Raw genomic sequence first — 19,560 nt, forward strand, 5'->3', positions numbered from 1 at the left:
TGATTTATTGCTCAGTTTGTCCATCTGTCTGAAGAAAACAGACATTTTAATTTTTTTTTTCCCTCAGATGCTTGTAAAACTTCTTTGTGGAACAGGTGTGAAACCTGGTGCCTCTGTGGCATGGAATTTCCTTGTGAGAAAGAGATATGTTTGTATAGAGCAGGTTGGTGACTATGAAACAACTGCAGGATTAGGCCCTTAAAGTTTTAGCTGAAATCCTGTTACAATCACAAGCCCTAATAAAGCTGTAATCTTGTTTGGTAAATGATTTTGCTGTTCTGATTGGTTTCAATTTTCAAAGCAAATGGATGTTTAATTTTGGTTATTTACAGTTGTAGGCTAGTGTGTAGTTTTTCTATAGAATAACACAATAGATAGGCATGCAGTCATTATGCAAGTTAATTTGTCTTATTTTTCTAAAACAATTGTATTGGCAAATTATGAAATATAAAGAACGTGAGCCAATGGCTCAGCAGAGTTGCATGTTAACAGAATAACGGCAACTGTGTGCTGAGTTTAATGTCTCTATAGTATACATATGAAAATGTGTGGCTTCGTTAATAATACTACTGCTTTATCACAAGAAGGTAGCTTTGATTTATTATTCAAGAATTTTATTCTGCTTCTGTAACGTTTGAGCCCATGTATTGCTCACCTGGGTAATCACTTGCAGGTGATGGGCTTAAACCCATACACAGGTTTCTCTTGAAACCCCCAGGAGTTTTGTTGATTTCTTTCCTCTGAGGAGTATTGGCTTTTTAAAGCCACCCTGTGTGTATATATATTTTATATGATTAACATTAAGGAGATCAGCGCTGAGACCTGTCTGAAAGTGGGGTTGAAATGAGATGGGAGCATGGGCATGATTGTGGTTGGTTCCCAGCAGGGCATTAGCCAGGTCCAGAAGGGCACAGAGAGTAGCTATGGTGGAGACAAACAGTGGTTGGTATGATCTCTAAATATTTAAAATTAGAGGAAAAATATTTTTCTTTGTCAGGTTTTTTTCTTTTTAATGATGATACAAGCAGAGCAGAAGTGCACAGAAACTGCTACACCCAAGACCACAACTTGATTTACTTTTGTGCTATGGGTGATATAATAGGAGTCTGTTTTGAAGGAAGAAAACAAGAACTTTTTGATGTATCTGGGTAAGGTTGTCGTACAGAGGAATACTTTCTGATCCCTGCTGTAGATCAGCTCAGACTATGAAGCATGAGATCTAATTATGCTTATTAACTTGGCAGCCATGTCTGCGAACTTGATAGTGTTTATGAAGTTATTTACTCATGTCTGTGAGACTGCCTATACTTTTTTTCCCCACTATTTTTGTGCCAGTCAAAAGTAGACAACACACATTATTACTTATGCCTGTGGCCTAACTAATAAATGAAGCAGTGGTCAGAAAAGGACGTAAAGAATATAACACTTTAGCCAAACTAAAAAAAAAACAAGCAAACAAACGCAAACTGATGATACGTTTTAAAGAAAAATCAAACCAACACAACCAAACTTTCATGTTGCATCATTGCAAGTTAATATTTTGTTTTTTTCAAAGTAAGTTTGTGTTTGTTGGTTTTGTTTTTTGGTTTGTTTTTTTTTTTTTTAGTTCAAATTATACATGGACTTATTTTTAAATCTGGAAATTAGGAATTTTTCAGGGTTAATTTTCCCTATTTTTTTTTCTTTACAATTGTTGTGGGAGTGTAGGAATAGAGTTAACTGAGCTGTTTTGTGCATCCTCATCTGTTTTATTAAATTCGTATTACAAGAAATATTGTCATTATATAAATAGTCACAATATAACTGGACTGTGTGCTTATTTACTTGGGAGAATTGGGTTTCTGATGCTGGTGAATGGTACTAGTTTGTTCTTCTGCTGCTTTTGTCTCCAGGGCTTTAGGAATTTTGGGGGAGATGACAAGAATAGCTGCAGCAATCTTTACATGGAAGTCTCTTCAGAGATTGCTTTATTACTTGTGTTTTGTGTGTGACTTTCTTCTCTACAAGGTTTTTCCCATATCTGCTCTAGTGGTTTGTTACTTGGTTTGTGTTTCCTGTTTATGCACAATGTAATTTATACCATATGTGATTTTTAGAGAAGAGTATCTAGAACAGACTGGGTGACAATTTTTCTTTTGTATTTAGCTTTGTTAGTGTTGTGCTTTGAGTCTAGATAACTTGCTGTCTTTTGATTGCTCTTTTTGTTTGCTATAAAAGCTTACGTATTCTATACTCAAAGGAAGCATAATTAAGAAGTTGAATAGGTCTCTTCCAGTTTCAGCATCTTCAGTAAATGTAAAGGCTCCTGCATGACGGCTTCCTATAAAGTCACTTGGAGGCACATTAAATCAGTCTATCTCATACAGTTTGGTAGTACAGAAATACTTAGGTTAACAATGCTGTCAAACATACTACTTCTGTTGCCTATTTTTGATACAACTTGGGTAACTCAATAAATACAGTATATTCAATGAAATTTTGCTGCAAGTTTCTTGTTTTGGGTTTTTTTGTGAGCCCTTCCTAAGGAAGAAACAATTACGTGCAATGAACTATAAAATATAATAGGCCAGGCTTGTTAATTGAGTACCTTTTGTGTTCTTCTGTTCAGTGTGATTAAAAAGCAGTAGTTTCAAATCATTAAAAAAATCAGAAATGGCTTTTCCTTGTAGCTGTCAGCTTTGGCTGAGTCACTTACACCGTTTCACTAGATTGACTGCTTTCTCCTTAGACTCTGGAGAAGGAAAACAATGTCATGAAGACTTAATTTGTGGAAATGTATTCAGGCAGGCTTCATCCTCCACTACGTTATTTGACTCTTAGCTATCTTGGTTTAGGATCCTACTTTTTCTGTTCTAAATCATGCTAATAATACATTAATTGTACTAGCTTCGATAAGTATATAGAAGGACATGTTTTCTTTCCAAGTTCAAAGAGTTATACTATGTTGAAAGAAAAACACAAACCAACAGAAACTACCCTTGCTAACAATGTTTGAACCACCTACTTAAACTGAAAATCAACACTGAAATTCAGTTGGTAAAACTTTGCTCAGAAGTTAAAACTAATTTCTGTCAACCAATTCTGTTACTTCAAATGTCTTGAGAAAAGATATGTAGATGTAAGTAAGAACAAAATACTTGTTTTGAGTGTTTCATGGGAGTTAGAGACACTCTATGTCCTCTTGTGGAATACTGCATGTCCTTAGAATTTTTTGAGAAGAAATCTTTTTATTTCTTATTTTTCTTTTTCTTTTTTTTTTTTTTTTTTCTTTTTTCACTGAAAATCTGTAGATAAGGCTTTAACATTTCTTCCTGGTCAGGATGCATTCATTTTTGTAGGCTTCCTCTAAGTGTAGCTGTTTACGTTTATTCATGATCAGTTATTATTTGGTGACTTCGTCCATGGTCCATGCTACTGATATCAAAGAAAAAAGGATGAGGCCCTAAAGGATTTTTCTTTTGCTTGCTACTTCTGTCAGTGATACAGCTGATTTGACTCTTTTCAGTCCTTGCTGAATTCATAGTCAGATTTACAGACTAATTTTTTGAATACAGAGGTCAATCTGGAGGACTTGACATACAGGAGATAAGCATTATTTGGTTAGGTCTGCATTCAAATTGCCTGAAGCCTCAGGTACATCAAGATAAATGAGCATCTTACGGGATCAGGGCTTGTAAACGTCATTAGTGTTTTTAGTCTTCATCCAATATGCTGAAGGTAAGGGATCTAGAAAAGTGTATTTGAATATACCAGCTTACTGATAAGAATTCATGCTGCTCACAGCCAGGTTCTAGCATTTCTGATCCTTATGTTCATGATAACTTTCAGATCACACTTTCAATGTTATCCAAACAGTTACAGGAACTAGAAATTTAATGTGTTTCAAATGGAAATTGAGATTCTGATAACACGTGATTCCAGAACCCTAGGAAAAATCCTCTGTGCGTAATTTGGTATTGTATAGAATAGAAGCATGAAGATGTTTGTCTCATCTCATCTATTGACAGTTTTAAAATACGTCCAAAAAGAACCAGGACTTCAGTGTCACTGCACAAGCAGCTGAAATACCAGTACTTGCATTGATAAATCAAACCTGCTCACTTCTGTGTCTTTACTTGATTGAATGTCACACTTTACTGGGTAATACTTCCCCAAAGAAGAATTTACAATCAATAAGTAACTTCAGACAAGGATAAGGCTTATCCTACAGAATAACTGTTCCTGTTTGGCAGTTCTGAAATTCCAGTTAAAAGTGCCTCAGTCTTCACATTTTGAGTATCTCTATATAGAACCAAAGTACTAAAAGCAACTGTTTCATGTTAACACTATTGTAATATTTTTACATTAATATTTTATATTTATACTAATATAAAGTATTAAAATAGTTTAATAATATTTTAAAGTCAGTGGAAGACTTTACTTGTAATTCTTGAGTGGTTTTGTGTGAAAATACTGCCAGTACAATCAAAAATATGTTGAAGTCTCTCTCTCAAGTGTATATTTTATCTGGTCTGTCCATAACTTCTGAATGTAAGTCTTGGTTGAAAAAGAAACTTAAAAGTAAGTGCTGCATTCTATCAGTATACCTCCTTACTGTGTGGGAGCCTGGTGCAGGTGAGGACCCTCTTGTGCTGCAGACTGTTTTAGCAGTTTGTATCTCAAAATGTTTGCAGTCTGACAGAGGGCTTCTCTCTGACTTTGCAGCTTTGTTATCAGCTGCTGAATAGGCCTCCTTGCTCAAGGTTACTATGCTGTAAGGAGAGGTAGATGTTAATTTTGAGCAAGCTTCTCGGCCATCACAGTTCATACTTGGGCATTGAGGTTTTTATTGATGCTGTTAAACCCAGTAAAACCTCTCTGTGGGATCCTGCCATATACATTCTATTATGACAATACGTGATGGAAGAAGGAGGCTGTGAGCATCAAAGTGGTTTGGGACATAATGCAGGTCATCCAGTTGTTGAGTTTTCTCATATTGTTGAACCAGAAACTGTGTTTTATTTTGTTCACTTACATAGCTTTCCTTATCCCTTTCCTAAATGTCACCAAAATAAAATTCCTGCCTGCTTTTCTACAAAAGGTTAGGGGTAGAGTTTCACTTCACATCTTTATGATTTTCAGTTTTTACCAAGTTGCTGTTGAGGTTTTCCTCAAAAAGTCTCCCTTTCCTAATTAAATGTAGTGATGTCCTTATACTGTGCTTGCCATATCTTTAGACTCTGCTTTAGAGAGGTAATACACTTCTCCAAAAGGTAGTCCAGTTCTCTAGCGTATGTGGATAATATGATATCAGATGGCAGGAACACCAAAACATGTCATTGCATCTCTCTTGAATGGCATGCTTCTGGGACTGAGGTTGTCTGCTCTGGGATCCCTGGGCTTTCTTTCTCCTAGTGCAAGGGTCCCAGCAAGAGACACAAATGGGGAAACTTCCAAAATCCACTTGAAAGTCAGAAAAGCAATGTAGTAGCAACTAAAAACCACTTTCCAGATTGCTTATCCCTTCTGTGTCTGTTCCTAACGCTGGCAGCTGTACTGTATGTATCCAGTTCAGACAGGTTCACAAGTCCCCTGTCTTGTGTGCCACCATTCATTGCAGGTAAATTTCAATTGGATTAAAATACCTACTGCAGTGAACCTTGTTACCCAAACAAAAGAAGCTTTCAGATCAACATGAATACATCTTCCTAATTTTTATCCCAGACCTATGTTTTGTCTTGTAACAATGTATCTCTTTTAATTGTGTATTCAGAGAAATGAATTGCAACTCATTTCATCTGTCCCAACAGCTGTCCTTTTTCAATTAAACTCCCCCTTGAAGACTTACTTTTTTTATAAGGCTCACAAGATGTAAATCAAAACCAATATTACTAGTCAAGCCATGTTTTCATTTTAGTGTTTTCCCATGTACTGTTTCGCTTTGAACAAAATTGGTAGAGCAGAGACTGTCTCTCCAGTAACACAAAGAGTATTACCAATATTTCAGCAACAATAGCTAATTCCAAATAGTAATTCAGACATTACCAAGAAGTGGTTGAAGAAATGATGTTTAATTTATTCATTGGCAAAGCCTATTGTGTGATAATTGCATTGCATTTCATATTCTGTTACAGAAGAACCATCTATTTCTAGGCAGGATTCTTTACAGTGAAGAACAGATCAGCTTCAATTGAAGTTGATATAAAAGTGTTTAGAAGCATGTGGGAAGATCACAAGATCAGGCAGATCTGGGTTCTTGATGCCATTATTAAAAAATATTCATCATGAGGGTTCTAGTTCTCCTAAGGAAGTTGTTAGGCACACATAATTCAAGGAAATCTCATCAGAGCCTTATCAAAGACTGCATATTAGTAATCTAGTCTTTATGGAAGCAAGGATTGTTTACTATACTCCAGAGGCAGAAATAGGTGTAAGGAAGAAGAACCACTCCTAATAAACTTACATAATTAAAATAGAACAAAAGAAAAAAGTATAATACAAAAAGACCAAGAGTTTGGTATGCTGTGGCAGAAGAGCACTGTAAACTGTGTATTAATACTACAGTTGGTGTTAATTCCTTGTGGTTGAAAAGTGTGAAAAATTGCAACAAGTAGTAAAATAGCCAAATGTATATGTCAATCTCTGAGTGTGGAGCATTTATAAATCATGTCTCTTGAGGAGACTAGAGCAGTCTATTTCTATAGAATCTGCAATTTACAACAGGGAAGTAAAATTGCCAGGAAAAAGTCTGTCAGTATTGAGTGTCAGTAAAGATTTAATGAATTATATCTTTCTCATCACAATCGAATTTTCTTTTAAAGACTGTATGGATTGTTTTCATCACCTGAGACAAATACGGACATTATTTCACAGTCAATATTGTCTAAACTTTTGAAAACAAAACTTGTACTTGTTTTTTGTAGAACAGCTCAGCTTGCTCATATTAAGGGAGTCAGAACTGGCTGTAACTATTGTCTGCAGCATAAATGCTAACTTCACCCCAGAGGAACAGAGCTGCTGCCAGTAAATAGCAGTAATTCCCTTCCTGGCTGATAGCTGTTGAAGACTGTTTTCCAAGATGAACAAAGATGCTGTTAGCACTACTACTGCTGAACTTTGCAGCCTCCTTTTTAAACTGTGATCAAATTCAATTTGATTTCAAGATATAATATTGTCACTCTACACATTTTTTTGCACTACTAATTATGGTTTTGAAGATGGTAGTTTATAATCTTTTACAATGTATTGCATTCTGATGTTCCTGCAAGTATTAAGGCACCTGGCTTTTCATTAAAGCAGGAGACAGTATTTCTAGTGTTTTAGTGCAAAATGTGCTAGTCAGTTGCCCCTAAACCATGTTTCAAGTCTGAAGTAAGAACTGTCTAAATGCACTTTAAGTCAGTGTTTTTATGTTTTGGGAGTAGCACTAAGACTTTAGTACCTGGGTAACTCGGGACAGAAATATACTCTATGTGCAGCGCTGTGAACCACAGAAGAGGGCTGACAAGAAAGCTGAAGAAAATCTAGATTTAATAAAAGATTTGGGGTGTTTTGTGCTGAAAAGGGAAGTAATCTGTGAATGTGATGAAAGCATTTATTTCTCATGTACATCCCTCAATAAGGATTATATGCAGCCTTAAGCACATTCTTTGCCTTACAAAAAAAATAACAAAATACCTGCTGGTGTTATTCATACCAAGATGCTCTTTGAAGTAATACTCTTCAATGTGTGTTTATAAACATTTTTACTATTTGGCTGTAAGATTGATTTCTGTCATTCTGCTTTAAGAGGGGTCTTATGCTCACAGTATGTGTTCTGGGTTGTTTGTTTTGTTTTTTTTTTGAGGAAATGCATGCTTTATGATTAATAGGATTACACTGCAGGCTTATTTAATTGTCATCTGGAGATTTTATATAAGCATTAATTAAAATAGATAAAAATCTTCATAGTTAATGATGCATTAACATTGTTCAAAAAAATCTAAATAAAAGTGGATACAACAGCATATGAAATAATTGCGCCTAAAAGAAATTATATGTAACAATAGAAACACTTGATGTTAGACACAATTGTTGGTCAGCAAAATTTGAAAATTAACAAAGCTGCAAAAAATTATACTTGCAAAATTCTTGAATAAATGATTGCTACTTGTCATGTAAAGCTTAAGGGAAAACATTTATTGTGGGCATTCAGTTGTTCTGTTCTAATAGCACTGAGAGTTAGTATTAAATTTGCCCCTTAGAGCAGTACAAATTAATGAAAAATTACTCTAGATTAGGAACTTCAGACTACCCAGATATTTGCCTATACATTTTCAGCACAGCACTTCTTGCAGCTCATTATTCTTTCATACAAATCCCAGCATCTGCATGCTCCACACACTATAAAAAGATATGTTTCGTGAACTGTGAACAGCTCTTTTGTTAGTATGTGCCTTGTAGGAACTATGGTGTGTGCACAGGAGCTTGAGGCTCTCACCAATGCTTGCAAAGGCTGTGTTGTTACCCACAGATTTGCTAGTAGGAATGTTTATTGGCAGCAGTAGGATCATAAGGGTTGGCAGGGACCTTAAATCTAGTTTCAACCCCCTGCCATAGTCAGTGACACCTTCCATTAGACCAGGTTGCTCAAAGCCCCATCCAACCTCGCCTTGAACACTTCCAGAGCATCCTGAGGCATCTACAACTTCTCTGGGCAACCTGTTTGAGTGCCTCACCAACATAATAGTGAAGAATTTCTTCCTAATATCTAATCTAAATCTGTCCCCCTTTTTGTTGTCACCACATACCTTAAAAAAAAGCCCCTCTCTGGATTTATTGGGCCCCCTTTAGGTACTGAAAGGCTGTTAGAAGGTATTCTGGAGCCTTCTCCAGGCTGAAAAACACCAGTTCTCTCAGGCTTTCTTCATAGGAGAGTTCTTCTAGCCCTTTGGTCATACCCCTGGTCCTCCTATAAACTTGCTCCAATAGGTCCATGTCTTTCTTATATTGGGGGACCCCAGAGCTGGATGCTAGTACTCCAGGTGGGGTCTCACAGGAATGGAGTAGAGGGGGAGAATCCTCTCCCTTGACCTGCTGGTCACACTTCTTTTGATGTAGCCCAGGATACAGTTGGCTTTCTGGGTTGTGAGCGCACAGTGCCGGGTCATGTTTTGCTTCTCATCAACATACACTAGACCCCTAAGTAAGTCTTCTTGGGGCTGCTCTCAATCCATTCTTTTCCCAGCCTTCATTTGTGCTTTGGTTTGCCCTGGCCCAGGTGTAGGTCCTTACACTTGGCCTTGTTAAACTTCATGAGGTTGGCATTGGCCCACCTCACAAGCCTGTCAAGGTCCCTCTGGATGGAATCCCTTCCCTCCAGTGTGTCAACTGTACCATACGGCTTGGTGTCATCAGCAAACCTGCTGAGGGTACTCTCAGCCCCATTGTCCATGTTGCTGACAATGATGTTAAGCAGTGCCAGTCTCAATGCCAACCCTGAGAATACCACTCGTCACTGATCTCCACTTGGACATTGAGTTGTTGATCGCAACTCTTTGTGTGTGACCATCCAGCCGATTCCTTATCCACAGCATGGTCCCTCTGTCAAATCTATGCCTCCAATTTGGAGACAAGGATGTTGTGCAGCACAGTTGTTGTGTTGAGCCGTGGGTGTAAGGAGCTTGTGGTGTGTGAGATCCCAAAGTGTGTTGTGCAGTTTTTATCACATTTTTTTATCTTTTTGTATTTATTTTCCTCATGTTTAATTTGTCTTAATTTTTAACATGTTCTCCTATTAGCTGCTTTGGTAGTGATGCTTTAGGCAGGACATTCTTCTAATTGAGAACATAAATGTGGCACTTTACTGAATACAATTATGTAATGGTAAACCTGGTACTGATCCTTTGAGAAAACTATTTTTTTTTAGTATCTTAGGAAAAACAGCTAAAGAAGAATGGGGTAATAGCAAAGCAACCACATAACATTACTGAAAATACTGTATAAAATGTTGAAAAAATAAAATACTTTGCTGCCTGAAGAAAATGTAGATGTACAAATGCATGTTAATGCTTCCTTATTTTCTCTTGAAGGATCGACGCTTTAATGACGAGATTGACAAACTGACTGGATACAAGACAAAGTCACTTTTGTGCATGCCCATAAGAAACAGTGATGGAGAGATTATTGGTGTTGCCCAAGCAATTAATAAGACTCCTGGAGGTGCCCCTTTTTCTGATGATGATGAAAAAGTAAGGTTATCTTTTGTATTTTTTTTAAGTTTCTTTTGTAACTCAGTAGACTCTTCTTACTTAAACCAAATAAGTAAATGGCGCAGCATTTGTGTTAATGATGGCTTTTTTAGAAGTCCTTAACATAAAATGTACATTTCTGTTGTTGATCTTGTGGCTTGTACTTCAATCTTATGTAGTTTTTTGGGGGGCTTTTTTTTTTGTTTTCCATGCAGTAGATCTTAATAGGAAGACTTTTAATTTTTTGCAAACTTACCTGTAAAAATAAGTTTATAGAAGAAAACTGTCACAGAGATACTCCTGAGCTTGCCGAGTTTAAAAATCACCATATTTTTTTAGTCCTCTCCATCGGGAAAAATGCCTATAGTATATACAACAGAAATTTTATTTTAGAGGAAATGATCCATATGCAACTTCATGCTATTCTAATACATAGCAGACTTGCAAATGCCCATCAAAGGACAAAGGGCAGAAAGGGAACAGTAGATGTGTATATGAAGTGGAATTTGGAGAGTAAAGTGAGCTCAAGAAGCAGGAGGGTAGAGGGAGCCAGAAGGAAGGAACTTGAATTAAGTGGAAATGGAAAGACAGGAAATGGTGCTATTGAAGGCAGATGTTTTCACCTGAATGTGGAGGGGAAATGTGCACAAAGCCAAAAGGTGACTGGGGAAGGGAATGGCAGAGAACAGTAGGATGGGGAGGAACTGAACAGCAGTGCAGTCTGCACAGTAGAGAGAAAGGGAGTCTCCTTCAGGCATATAATAGGGAAATGCACTTCTGTGTATTAAAATAATATTGCATATCTTTGTTTGTTTTTTTTTTTTTTTTTTTGTGGAAGTGTAGTTAGAAGCCCCCAAAAACTCTTTGTGTTGATTCAAAGCAGTCAATATTTTTTTTGCTGAGCCACTGGTGATGTATTACATGTGTGTTGACATTTCTGTGCTATGACAAAACCAGAAATTAAGTAATACTTGCTGGAAGGTGGAAATCTTGTCACATTGGTTCATCTAAATAGATGGAGATAATTTTTAGAAAGATAGCTTGAAGTGAACAAAATGCATTATAACGGTAAACTACCAGTGGTTTATAAATGATATGAAATATTGCATAGATCAAACTCATCTTCCATAGAAACCATAGTAATTGTATTTTTGAGTACCTCTTGAAGTTGCTGTTACATTATTTTTTTTATGTTATATACTTACAGCAACACATTTAGAACATTGTATATAACTACTTCATAGTTTGAAAAAAATTGGTGAAAATAAGAATATGAACCTTTATATGAATAATGTCTGGTAATTGAATTATACCCTGGTTTGCTGTGCAGTGGGAGTGATTCAAAATTGCCTTTTTTAAATTTCAGTATGTAAAGGAATCTTCTGCAGTCCAGGTAGGAACATCTTTGACAAGTGAACTGTGTTAACAAGTGGCTGCATAAAAGTTGACAGTAAAAAAGGTATACCAATTATTTTTAGACCTTGTATTAATTATCGTATGTCTACCAATAGAAACAGTTATGAATAAATATTTCTTTATATTTTGATTAGATTATTTAGCATATCACAGCTTTCCTATCAAGTGGAGTTCTTGCAGCAGTTATTCTTAGCAACACCTACTTATACATGAAGAGCCACCTTGCTTGCTGCATGTCACTCTCTGATATTGGTGCTTTTCCTATATTATACTCTGTCTGATGTTAACCTCTTGTTCAGTTTCAAACTTCAGGTTCTCATTACGACCTAGCCATTTTGGATGCAAGTTAAAAGAATAGGCATGTTTGGATTGTAATATATTTTAAAATTCATTCAACAAATATAAAAATTGGAGGATAAATCAGGCTGACAGTAAAGCAGGCTTATAGTTTAACAGACCAAAAATGCAGATGACTCAGCTCCCCAGTGATACATAATACTGTAGTGAACTTTTAAAAAGTTTTATAAATGCCACCTAACTGTGGTTACTTTTCAGACCAATTCTATTAATTTTATAAAACTGAAAAATTAATTGCAAGAACAATACTCATTGTTGTGTGTATGTATATTTGGCGTCATCTTTTGATTAGATGTTTTTCTTCTACATGTGTTGAGTAACAAGGGAGGAAGTCCTTGCAGGATTGGCAGGATTACTTATTCTAGCACCACATTAAAGACAACTTTTCTGTGAAAAGCTTAATCTTTTTTCTACAAAAATAATTAGCTTTTGATTTCTATTTCTGTAAGAGGCCTGTGTAGCTCATTCTGCAGAGTGATTTAGTTTAAATAATTTTTAAAATAACCCTTAATTTTCAGATGCTACTTTTTCAGAGATCTGACGTAACCCAGTAATTCTTACATTGTTTCTGTGTAAGTTATCTAAACTTCTGCAACTATTGGTTTGCTTCTGAATGAAGTCTGATTCCTGAAAATCTTGGATGCTGAATATTGATTTACTAGCATACTGTACAGATCTGGCAGTGAATGCTTCAATGGGTATTTGAATTCAAACCAAACAAAATTAGACCTTCTCTGAACAGGCTTTTTTTCTGTGCTTTTTACTAGTACTCTCTGTGTCTGCGCAAAGGGAACTTTATTTAAAATGGAGCCTTTATCACAGATACATTTGATTATCAACTAGCAAAACAACTCTATACATGTGTGTATTACATGTACATTTGTCGTAAACATAATGTAAATATTTGATATTATTAATGTAATCATATTAATGTAAATATTTGTCAGTGCTGAGGCTATGTCAATTTGCTTCCATTCAGTGGCTGGTAAATATCTCAAATCACTAAGTTGCCTGTACTTTAATTGCCGTTTTTATATCATTTTTACTAGTCATTACATTGTTGTTTTAGGTACAAGCCTGTATGTTAGGACTCTTCTATAATATATTAAATGGGTTCTGACATGTAGACTTTATGGAAAAATTAATGAGAACATAACCATTATCATGACCTGTAATAGATTTTAGCTTTAATGAGGCCTGGTATATCATGTCCTATTATTTCCAAAACTGTGCTTTTAAGTTTCTTCACTCACTGATAGCCTACAAAGCATGATATACCTCTGGGAAGCAAGAGAGCTCACACTTCCAGGAGAGCACCTTGCAGGATTAGCGAACAAGTTTGGTTTCAGTTTTGTTTTTTGTTTTTTTTTTTAACAGTAATATCAGCAAATGTGGTTGTGAGGGAAGGGGGCAAGCAAAACCCGGGAAATCCTGATCAAATTAAGAAAATGTCTGCTAGGATATTATGGTAGTTTGTGCAGAAAAGCCTGATGAATAGCTGGCAGAAGATGCAAATTCAGCTTTATGTTGATGTTACAATTTCCAACAATTAGCAGCTTCAGAATGGTTAGAAAATAAAAATGTGAATTACTCCTCCTTTTTTCTCCCTCACAAGCCCTCTTAAAGAAATGTCAGTGTCATTTAAGTCTGACTGGTGTTTACAAGTGTCTGTTCTCTCTTAGTATTGTGTGAAGCAGTTAAAATGGTCTGTTGGGCTGGGGTTTTTTTGCAAAGCTACAAGACTATATTCTATAATGAAATGTCACTTGGGGGCACTACTGTCTTGAGTCAATAGGAAACCAAGAATTACATTTTCAATTAGAATTAAGTAGATGCTAGTAACATTTTAATGTACTCTTAGTTGTATTCAGGAAGTTAAAAGCAAATAAAATATTTAAGGTTTGAGGAGTCTTTATTGCTCCCAAGCTGTAACCAAGTTTGTATTTTGCAATATGTAAAATAGAGCAGTAGATTTCAATGTTTTTCTAGTTTTGATTATTCACTGCAAATTTTCAGGTTTTTCTTTTACATCTCTGACCATGGTGATAATTGCACAGCATGAATAATTAGTCTAAGTGAATTTTCCACATGTAGTGATTGTTTCCCGATGCCAAATTTCTTTTCTCCTTTTGGTGTAAGGCAAGTTTCAGCCAATTCATTATTTAAATGCAGAACTGCATGCCACCAGCATGAAAGAAAATGTTCTGTCTCAAAATGTGTTTCTCTCCACAACATCAGTGGCTCAGTTGAACAGACTGATTCCAGACATTAACAGTTTGACACAAACAATAGTAGAATACCTTCTTACTTTTGTATACTAGCCATTGCTATTCTATTATGTTCGTAATTGGTGACCTTTTGGAAAATCGAGGCTTGTGATATACTTCTACATGTATTTTTCAAATAAGAACACCAGTTCATCTGCACAGACGTAGAAAGATTAAAACTCAAAACCCTTAAAAAGAACTGTGCAGCCTGCGTGCATTCCCAGTACTGTCCTGAAGATTCATTTAAGTCTTTGTGTTGTTTGCTGGTGAGTCATGCTTGTTCCATGACTGGTGAGAAACTCAGCCCAACAAGAACTTGACAGTCTGTAGTTTAGATTATGTATGCCCTTTAGAGTCTTCTGAGATGCAGTACCAAAACAAATCTAATCCTCCATCAGAGAGGCTTAACAAACAGCAGAAGCAGATCCACCATCACTTAAACTGACGTAATGTTTTTTTAGCTCTGATGTCCTGCTAGCCCAAAAGAAGTGAATTGACTGCAGGGAAACTAGCCAGTGCAGGCAGCTTGAATTAAATTCTTCATAACTTACTGAAAAGCAGTAGGTTGGATGTAGTGAGATATCTCCTGGGAGGGGAAGGAAGAACTGGATTTGTTTGTCTGTGCTCTGTGGACAGTTTTATTAAGAAATATATATACATATATATATATCCAGATTCCAGGATTCAGCTGGTGTATGTTTTGTTTGTGGGGACTTGAAGATACAGTTCTCTTATGCTTCAACATTTCTATTTCTTATATTCCTAATAGCAGCTCTGTGATTCTAAATTGCCAATTTAGTGTGCTTTTCCTGGTCCGCACTTGTTAAGGCTTAAACATATTCTATACAGGATCTACCATTGTGATGAATGACTTGCAAGGATTTTGTCATACCTACCAATTTGGTTTTTGTGTATTTTTGCATGATGACCTTAGAATTACACTGGCAGGTAGCAATTTCAAAGTCAGTTAGGATGGTTTCTTTATCTTATGGAAGTATTCAACTGTAAATAAAACTACTAGGGAAGGGAGCAATCCAGAATAAGCAGTCATCTCCAACTGTTGTGGAAATGATGACCCCCAGCTCTGTGAACGTCTGGAATTTACAAAAGAAGTCTCCTGAAAATTATTTTGAGTACACTAGAAAGGAACATAAGAAAAAGATTAGGTAAAGAATATGTTTCATATATAGCAGTATGTAATTGCTTCCTGCTAACATCCACCTTGGTTCTCTGAAAATCTGCATGGCAGTGAGACTCCATAAGCCATTATTTAATGTTGGCATAATCCTCAAAGGTATCATGTGGTCCATATGTCATTTATGTCCCTAATACAAGAGACAAGTTCACTGAAAGAAGGCAGAAAATAGCAAAGACATTTGAAGGATGAAGGTACTGAGGCGCTGCAACTGTCTGGGAAAACCCTAATGGTCTATTAGGCACAGTTCTCAAAAAGTACTTGCTACACAAATTAAAATAAATCACATTAACTGAGCTCTCTTGCTGGGGGAGTTTAGAACAATTTGTCACTAGAATATTTGCTTTATCAAGGCAGCTTCATACCACCGGTTTGCAACCAGCAGCACCAAATGACTGCAGTGACAAATATTTGAATGGACTTCATCTTGTATGCATAGAATCATGGAATGGTTTGGGTTAGACAGGACTTTAAGATCATCTAGTTCTATCCCCACCACCATAGGCGTTCAGTCATGCTTTCAGGTTAAGCTGAAAGTCTAGATTTCTTTTTAATTACAGAACTCTATAAATGTGCTTGAAACAAAAAACATACCTTTATCAGTACTTCTGGCAGTTAACATTTGAATTGGACATCTTTATGTCTGGAGTATGGAAACATGTCTAATGTGTCTTGCAGTGATATTTTAGTGCACTTTTTTTTAATTAAATGTGCATTTTCCTAGGTTCAGGGGCTACTTTGCTGTGTGTTTTATGTATTGTATTATGTGTATTATGTATTATTGTATTATGTGTGTTGTATGTATTACACTAAATCCTTGATATTGGTTTGAGGCCTCCGGGTGCTATCAAAAAGCAATTAAACACATTATCAGATGTGGCATCAGGAAGGGTTTCTCAATAGAAGAGTTCAGTGAAGATATTCTTGTTTTTTTTCTTGTGGGTTTGTTTTTTGTTGTTTGTTTTTTTTTTTGGGGGGGGGGGGGGAAGGACTGGGGTTTCATTCTGGTGTTGCATCATGGTGAGACTGATGAAGGTATCTGGGTTCTTCCTGGAATTGCCAGCAGGAATCTCAACCTGTTGGCTTTTCCTATATTTCCTGTGCTTGTATCTTAATTCAGAGAGACTTGAACAAATAAGAGCTAGACTGTCATTTGGCTAATGTTTGTAGTGTTTCACTCAAAGCTCAATAAACTAAATGGAAAAATCTGTGGAATTCATGGGCTTTTAAACATCAAACCTCTGTCCATATCTATCATAGGAGCATTTCATTAAGTGCAGACCCCTGAAGCTTGAATTCATCTCTGTCAGAGCACTAACGGAATCAGTTAAGGGTCAGTTTTGGCTCCTGTATCCTTCCACTGAATGCAAACAGGCTCCCAAAGACCGAACACAGTTTCTGTGGTAGACTGTGCTATTGATCAAATACATCTGAGATACGTTGAGTCCCTAGACATAAAAAAGGTGACAGCTAAATTGCCTTTGTGAGCGTACATTGAAAAGTCAGAAAACTTGAGAGGTGGTTGTACCACACAGACACTGGCCCAACAAAAGTCAGTTTCCCTCAAGTTAAATTTATTTTTTTATTTTTTTTTTTTTTGAGATATTTTGTCAGCCTGAAGTTGCCTCTGAGCTTGAAAAAGGTGATCAGATTTAGGAATGGTAGTCAGTCCTGGAAAAAGCCATACAAATAGCCATGAGACAGAATGAAACTTTCATAATATTTGTTGGATGCTTGTGGTCAAAACAATCTTGTTTCCACAAAGAGCCCTGCATACTTCTCTGTTGGGCCTCATCTCTGTTCAGCTCTACAAGAACTGTGTTGAATATAATCACAGTATGGGAGCTGCTGGTTTAAGCTATCATAGAATGGTTTGGGTTAGAAGGGACCTTAAATATCATCCAGTTCCAGTCCCCTTGCCATGGGCAAGGACACCTTCCACTAGACCAGGTTGCTCAAAGCCCTGCCCAACCTGGCCTTAAACACTTCACAACTTCTCTGAGCAATCTGTTTCAGTATCTCGCCAACCTCATAGTGAAGACTTTTTTCCTAATATCTAAGCTAAATCTCCCCTTGTGTCTCTTGAATCAACTATTTCAAGTGGATTAGAGAATCACCAAGATGGCATTGTATTGGTTATTGTAAGGCAGCCTCCACAACTGATTAAGGACTTAAAATGTTTCCATTGGCTAAAGTACAGACACACAGAGACCTGAGCCTTCAACAGGCTGATGGTAATAAGTAGTGCTTTACAGCCTGGGTTATTAAGGTTTTTTTACTGCTCTGTTTGGCAATTTGTGGAAGCAGCGTGACTGATTTCCTGGGAACTTGGAGCCACTTTCTTTCGATATGAGGGCATTCGGTACTTGTATTTAATGAGCAATTTAGAACACACACTGCTGCTTTTCTTCATGCTTAGTTCAGTCCTGTTATCAAGAATTATACTTGTAATGATTGATTTTTATTAATTACATCCCTGGTTGACAAAACCCCAGATGCATTACAAGCATAAGTGATCCATTAGAGACATTAATTATTAAGCATTCGGTGGTATGCTGGGTTTGAGTCTTAGTAAAAGACCTCTGGGTCCTTCTGCAAATTCTGAAGCATAGAAATATTCCTGGAGCTTGTTCTGTTTTCCCGTTTCATTGCTGTTCACAGGGGGTTGCAGCAGGCCTGGAAAAAGGAGTCCAGATCTTTGCTGGTAAACAGACTTCACTGGTAATGCAACAAAATGCTGTGATTATGGATGCCTTGTGCAGCCATACTGTGTTCATCAATGGGAGCAAAATAAAGTTTTCAACAGAAAGCCCAGAAGCCAACAATTCTGCAGTCCAGATTGTAATTTTCAGGCACCTCATTCAGTAGAAACTGTGATGTTAATCATAGAATCACAGAATAGTTAGGGTTGGAAAGGACCTTAAGATCATCTAGTTCCAACCCCCCTGCCATGGGCAGGGACACCTCACACTAAACCAGGCTCTGTCCAATCTGGCCTTGAACACTACCAGGGATGGCGCATTCACAACTTCCCTGGGCAACCCATTCCACCTCACCACCCTCACAGTAAAAAATTTCTTCCTTATATCCAATCTAAACTTCCCCTGTTTAAGTTTTAACCCATTACCCCTTGTCCTATCACTACAGTCCCTAAAGAAGAGTCCCTTCCCAGCACCCTTATAACCCCCCTTCAGATACTGTAAGGCTGCTATGAGGTCTCCAAGCAGCCTTCTCTTCTCCAGGCTGAACAGCTCCAACTTCCTCAGCCTGTCTTCATAGGGGAGGTGCTCCAGTCCCCTGATATTCTTGTGGCCCTCCTCTGGACTTGTTCCAACAGTTCCATGTCCTTTTTACATTGAAGGCGCCAGAACTGCACACAATACTCCAAGTGAGGTCTCACAAGAGCAGAGTAGAGGGGCAGGATCACCTCCTTCGACCTGCTGGTCGCGTTCCTTTTGATGAAGCCCAGGATACGGTTGGCTTTTGGGGCTACGAGTGCACACTGCCTGCTCATGTTCGTTTTCTCATCAACCAACACCCCCAACTCCTTCTCCACAGGGCTGCTCTGAATCTCTTCTCTGCCCAACCTGTAGCTGTGCCTGGGATTGCTCCGACCCAGGTGTAGGACCTTGCACTTGGCATGGTTAAAAAGAAAAAAATAAAAAGCTCAGACAGGTGTAGTCCCCCGGAGGAACCAGGGGCCACAAGTTAATGTTGGTTTTATCTTTTCTAGTAATACTCTATTAATAGAATTTTCACTTAAATGATTTGAATGCCAAAACAGCAGCAACAGAAGGGCTCAGAGTCTTATAATTTAGTTTTGTTCACCTGTTGGCAGAAAGCAAGCCCACCACAAAGTAGTTGGAGGGCAATGATGTGTATTTGTGTTACATTACCTAAGGAATAAGGCTTTTACTTTCAGCTCTTCCTTTTCTTGGCAAAACACCTTAAACCAACTAAATTGTTTTGATCAAATGGCGCATTAGAAAAATTTTGTTTGCTTCAAGTGAAACTTGCACTGGGGCCTTGTTCCGGAAGCACGTAAGAGGAAATCTTTGTGGTCAGCAGCAGGAGAAGCCTTCATTTCTGACAATTGCTGGAGATGTGCCCTGGGGGC

General features: G+C 37.2%; 1 protein-coding gene across 4 annotated transcripts in view; it reads left to right on the forward strand.

The window, feature by feature from the left end:
- The window catches only part of PDE11A (phosphodiesterase 11A), a 147,909-nt gene that overhangs the window by 13,010 nt on the left and 115,339 nt on the right, over window positions 1-19,560 (forward strand). For all 4 annotated transcript variants that reach the window (XM_062629378.1, XM_062629375.1, XM_062629376.1 and 1 more), the window contains exon 2: window positions 10,050-10,208. In XM_062629378.1, the coding sequence (XP_062485362.1) occupies window positions 10,050-10,208 (159 nt within the window). The remainder of the gene's footprint in view (window positions 1-10,049; window positions 10,209-19,560) is intronic.

This window comes from Pezoporus occidentalis, unplaced genomic scaffold (genome assembly GCF_034315485.1).
Source record: "Pezoporus occidentalis ecotype Australia unplaced genomic scaffold, CSIRO_AGI_Poc_V1 ctg332, whole genome shotgun sequence".
In the NCBI taxonomy this organism is placed as follows: domain Eukaryota; kingdom Metazoa; phylum Chordata; class Aves; order Psittaciformes; family Psittacidae; genus Pezoporus; species Pezoporus occidentalis.